At 39.3% G+C, this 6,019-nt stretch overlaps 1 protein-coding gene across 1 annotated transcript in view; it reads left to right on the top strand.

Moving 5' to 3' along the window:
• Positions 1-4,692, top strand: part of FPGT (fucose-1-phosphate guanylyltransferase) — a 35,850-nt gene extending 31,158 nt beyond the window's left edge. Inside the window, exons 4-6 of the mRNA XM_009320668.1 lie at positions 1-134; positions 1,795-1,887; positions 2,752-4,692. Of these exons, the coding sequence (XP_009318943.1) occupies positions 1-134; positions 1,795-1,887; positions 2,752-4,202 (1,678 nt within the window). The 3' untranslated portion in view covers positions 4,203-4,692. The remainder of the gene's footprint in view (positions 135-1,794; positions 1,888-2,751) is intronic.
• The last annotated feature ends 1,327 nt before the right edge of the window (positions 4,693-6,019 follow it).

The raw sequence follows: 6,019 nt of genomic DNA on the forward strand, positions 1-6,019 counted from the left end.
CGTGGCGGTGACGGCCGCCGACGCGGAGCAGGCGCTCGCCTATCGACAGCAGCTGGCTGAGAAGCTGAGCAGAAAGGAACTTCCGCTGGGGGCGCGGTACCATGTTTTTGTGGATCCACCTGGACCGAAAATCGGTGGGCACCCGTTGTAGGTTTTCCCCTTGCTCTCGCAGGAACGAGCCCACGTCAGCTCTGCAGGCAGCTGGTTTGGCTTCAGAGGGACAGAAGGGGCTCCACGACGCTGGCCAGGCCTCTCCTGTCCGGCCGACCGAGGGCTGCCCTGACTTTGGTTCCCGCTCGAGGTCAAGCAGGGTTTGATGTAGATCTAAAAAGAAGGAAGAGTCGTGGCGTGCGGTGAGAGTCCAGCACCTCACAGGCACGTGTGCTGGACACGGGCGTGGAGCGGGTCGCAGTGTGCGCAGCGTGTCCTGCCTGCACGGCGAGTGGTGGTGTAGCAGCAGCGGGGGTACTGGCGCACCGCACGGGGAGCAGGTGCAGCACCTCGTGGTGTTATTGTATGAGTTACACTCGCTTGGTATACTATGTGTTCATTTCATACATTTATACTCATAATACACTTATATAATTATACTTATTTTTGGTCAGGTGGAAGTAGGCTTTGTGCTTATGTGCTATGCCAGCTGTCTCCTGCAATGAAAGAGCTCCCAAATGATGCTAAAGTCTGAAGTATTAATTAAACCACAAGTGTTGGTTCTAATGCCATTAAATAGGGTGTAGTTTGGATTCAGTTGTGCAACTGCTAGCATCATGGGTTGGCTGCTTTTTCGGACTTAATGTAAGTTAATTTTGGCCTTTACACTTAGCCTTGTACTACCTGGGACTCCATCGTGATGGTTTTGAATGCGTGCGTGCTGGTGATGCTATATGGCTCTTCTGGCTGTATCGTATGGAATACAGAACAACACTAACTCATGGGTTTTTATAAATTCATACTTCTTACCTTAACCTGATTGTTTACATTTAAATAATTTGAATATGTTTTAATATATAACCCAACACACAGCAAAAACCTAGAAGAAAATAGTCTGACTGTCTACAATATCATCCTATAATTCTTAATACCTGTTCACTTTGATGTAGAAAGTAACTAATCTCAGTAGTCTTGTCTGCAGTGTAGAATAATAGGCAGAGATTAATTTTGAGAAGTCTGGCAATTATAAGTTGTAGGAGCACATACAAATATCCCAAACCATTTCCTCATATCCCAAACATTTTTCCTCATTTCCATATTGTAAATGTCAAAAGTACTTTTGAACACGTGCTTCAAGACAGTAGTGAAATTTTGTGTGATTTGTTTCCTGCTGGAGCTAGTTTTTATGGTTAAGTTATGGCCTGATGAAATGATGAAATGCTTCAAATGCTGGGGCTGTTCAGAGAATGACTGGGAAGGGAAGACATGGTATTTTCCCAAGAGCTGTCTACTCAAGATGCCCTCCCCTCTGAGTGCACAAGGCTTCCAAAGTGACTGTCCATCATCTTCTTTGCGTGATTTTATCAACTACGATACAGTGGAAACACTGTTCGGTCAGAACTGGTTTAGGAAATTTCAGATAGATACCTGTGCATCCATTGACACTCGGTTTGTTTAAAAGAACCTCTCTGCAGTCATAAGGACTTTTTTTAAAATAAATGACACGTTTTCTACAGCAGAAGGCAGCATTTAAAACATATTTCCTGATCACCCTGCCACAGCACCAGGTGCCAGTATGCTTCACATGTCAATGCAGATATTATTGGTGCTCTTTTCAGCAGATACTGAAATATTTTTCTTTAGGAAATGGTGGGTCGACACTTCATGTTCTTCGATGCTTGGAAGATCTATATGGTGATAAATGGACTTCTTTTATTGTGCTGCTAATTCATTCTGGTACGTTCTATTTTACATTTCACACTCTAAAGTTGTACCCCTTTTTTTTTTTTCCCCCTAACAATAATATGTTGGCAGAGTCGGAGCTCTGAAATACAGTTCCCTCAGAAAAGTAATTCCAAATGTATCTGATCTGATCATTTGAATTGGGATTGATACTGAGGAGATATTACTGTCACTTAAGCATTTCTTCTCAGCACCTAAGTTGTTCAGTCAAACAGTGGAGAAAGAAGTGTAATTCAGAGTATCTGCATTAAGCTCTTGCCTTGAAATACCCATTGAAGGAGCATGGCCCTCTCTGTTTAAAAGGACCTAGAGGTCCTCATAACTACAGGCAGACTGAATACTTGCCGCCTTATCCAATTGGTCAGAACACTTCCAAAGGTGCACTGGTTTTGCAGAGAAGAAAGAAACCAGGTAATAACAAGTCACCTGACCAAACCACTGCTTGTTTGACTTATCTCTGACTTAAAATTCCCAGTCGGGGTGCAGGGGTCCTCCTTTTTTTCAAGTGAAAAGTAGGCATCATTTGCTTTCTTCACTTTAGTTATAGACAAGTGGCCCATACTCCAGCTCTGAAGCAAACTAAAGGTAATGAAACCAACCACAATTTTAATATAAGCTATTTTAGGCATGCTGAATTTTGGCCATAAGGTCAGATGTGCTTTGAGAAATGTTTGAAGAAGAAAGATTGATGATTTTTTTGCATCTGTCATTTTTTGAGGAGTACTCAGTATATGACCAAGCGGGGGCAGGGGGGCACAGTTTATACCTTTGTGTATATGTAAAATAGCTGTACAGGTTTAGTTTTTGCTTACTTACATACAGTGTCTCTGTATAATTAAAAATGTCTTTTTCTTCAAGGTGGTTACAGTCGACGTTTACCAAATGCAAGTGCACTGGGAAAGATTTTCACAGCTTTGCCTCTTGGCGATCCCATTTACCAGATGTTGGAACTGAAGCTTGCCATGTACATTGATTTCCCCAGTCACATGAAACCAGGAATTCTCATTACGTGTTCGGATGACATAGAACTTTACAGCATTGGAATTGAAGAAACCATCACATTTGATAAACCTGGATTTACCGCATTAGCTCACCCTTCAGATTTGACAGTTGGGACCACTCACGGAGTGTTTGTTTTAGATCCATCCAGTTTTTCAGGAAAAGGAGAACTTGAATACACGTCTTGCCGTCATTTCCTGCACAAGCCTGATATTGAGACGATGCGCCAGTGTGGCGCAGTATGTGTAAGAGGGAATTGTTCTCAGCTAGGTTCCTCTGGAGACCACAGTGACTCAGAAATGGACTCAGAGTGTGTGTATACAGACAGTATATTTTACATGGATCATAGCATTGCAAAACAATTACTGACATTTCATAAGCAGATGGGCACGCTTTGCTGTGAAATAGATGCATATGGTGACTTCCTTCAGGCCCTGGGACCTGGAGCCACTCAAGATTACACAAAAAATACCAGTAACGTCACAAAAGAGGAATCACAGTTAGTAGAAGTACGGCAGAAGCTGTACTCTCTTCTGAAAGGAACTACGCTTAATGTTATAGTCTTAAACAACTCTAAGTTCTATCACATTGGAACTATGCAAGAGTATTTGTTTCATTTTACATCTGATAGCAAACTGAAATTTGAGCTCGACTTACTGTCTGTGGCTTTTAGCATCTTTTCTGACAAAGCTGAGACCTTGGATCAATCAGCAAGTATCATTCAAAGCATACTTGAGCCTGGATGTTTTATAGGACCTGGATCCGTTATTGAATACTCTAGAATTGGACCTGAAGTCTCAGTAGGGAAGAACAGCATTATTAGCGGATCGCACATAAATTTGAAAGTAGACATACCTTCAAACTGTTTTCTGAGTTCATTAAGTATAAAAATTAACAATCAAGTAAAGTATGTAAGTATGGTGTTTAGTGTAGAAGATGACTTGAAAAAGAGTGTGAAATTGTTGTCAGATATACATTCACTCCAGTTTTTTGGAGTCAGCTTACTAGTATGTTTGGACCTCTGGGGTGTAAAGATTTCAGACCTGCTGTTCTCCAGTGACAACACAGGTTTGGGGTTGTGGACTGCCAGGATTTTTCCTGTTTGTTCTACTTTAAGTGAATCAGTTAGAATGTCATTAAAAATGCTAAACTCTGTGCAGCACATGTCAGCTTTTAAATTGAATGGCTTTAAGCTCTTGTCTGTTGAAGAAATGCTCACCTACAAAGATGTAGAAGACATGTTGAAGTTTAGGAACCAAATTTATGATGAAATCTGTCTACAAAGACGAAAAGAGAAGTCTGGTTTGTAGAAGGAACAGTACTTGAACAAATTTCCTGTTTTCATTTGTGGATGATTGATTACTTCCCAGCTTGTAAAAATCATAAGGGAAAAAAGTACACAGATCTTTTCTCTGATTCCATTGAAGTAGAAATAATGAAATTGTATTAACGATGTTGATGTAGCGTAACATTAATAATGCAACAAATGCAGATAAACTATTCTTTTGATGAAAGAAGTAATGAAATATTTTAGATCTCTGAAAACACTAGTTGGTGAGTTTTCTTGGGGTGCACGTTATTATGTTTTGTAGTCTTTGTCAATAAGAATATGATACAGAACAAATTAATTAGAAATTTGACTGAAAATTGCTTTAAAAGTTTTTCAAAGTAGAACATTAGCTCCAGCAACATGGAATGATATAGCAATAACTTATGTTTCTCTCCTTTCATGCTGCCTTTTTACAGTAGTGTTTCAAATAGGTAGAGATAAATTTATTAAAAGTACTTTTTAAATCAGGACATCTTGTCTTAAGATTTAATCTTTTTTTTTCCATTTTGTAATTTTTTTATACTTTCTTGTTTTTCATCTGAGGAAAAAGATTTGCATGAGAGATCATTCTTTCCCTTGTGACTAATAATATTGGGGTCAAAACCTGGTATCAAGACATACTGATTTATTTCTTTTTTACTGTTAGTCCTTTGGAAGCTGGTAGTTTGATTGGGCAGCTACCAACTTCTTATTATCCATAGATCTACTGATATGTGCACATGAAAACCTACATTTCATATTTCTCTAAACTGAACTGTCAGAGTCCTTGGTGTGATGCTTAATGCTCGTGCAGACCAGCGGAGTAAACAACAACAGAGAGGTTAACTATTGTGAATGGTACCACAATGCACATCTTCAGAGAAACACACAATATCTAGTCTCTCTTCCCCTTCTCCACTTTTTACTAATAAAGATGTCCTTTTGTTTCAAGTTTAGGTGCCAAAGGTCCAGCTCCAAATAGATAAGTTGCTTTTTATACTTTCTGTTCGGGCCAGATCAAAAAGGAAAGTGCCTTTTTTTTGTGTACAACTTTAAATGTACTTTTCGCTGTTCCTTCTTCCCTGCCCCCCTTTTTTAAAAATCTAGGAAGTGTCATGCTAGGTCATGCCAGTGTTCCATCTAGCCCAGTATTACGTCTTAGGCTGTGGCACCACAAAGATGCTGTGCAGGGAGAGCATGCAAGCATATCCAATTCTGTGATCCTCTTTGTTTTCAACAGCTCATTACATAAACAATCAGTATATACTTTAGTACTACAAGGTGGAAAAAAGCTTGTTCACACTAAGTTTATATTCAGATACCTCAAAACATTTATTTTTTATTTTGCTTCTATAATGGCTGCATTTTTAATTTTTCCATGTAATGCTATTTTTAAGAATGTGCTGTGTATTATATCAATGTAATTTGACTGCAGACACAATGCATCTTTTTCTCTTGAATTTACCTATGGGTTTTCATGTTCTGTTTAATGTTTCATTATAGCAGTTTATCTCCCTACTGACTGAATTCCCTAATAGCATCTTTCTTATACCACCTACAAGATAGTAGTGTAATATCTCATTAATATTACCCAAGCTGGTTTAACCTTCACCAAGTTTCTTCCTCATTGATAAAGAAACCTTTCAAGAGACATAGTATTTTTCCTGAGCATCTCTTCTGAGCAAGAAGAAATACAAAGGAGCAAGACATGGAGGTTTGGAATTGCTGAGGTTGACTTCAAAGGAATAAGGAGAATTTCTGAGCAAACAGAGGTTTTAAAAGTCCTAAAAAATACTAGTTCAACAATGGAAAGAGCAG

This window comes from Pygoscelis adeliae, unplaced genomic scaffold, assembly GCF_000699105.1.
Source record: "Pygoscelis adeliae isolate BGI_AS28 unplaced genomic scaffold, ASM69910v1 Scaffold402, whole genome shotgun sequence".
Lineage (NCBI taxonomy): Eukaryota > Metazoa > Chordata > Aves > Sphenisciformes > Spheniscidae > Pygoscelis > Pygoscelis adeliae.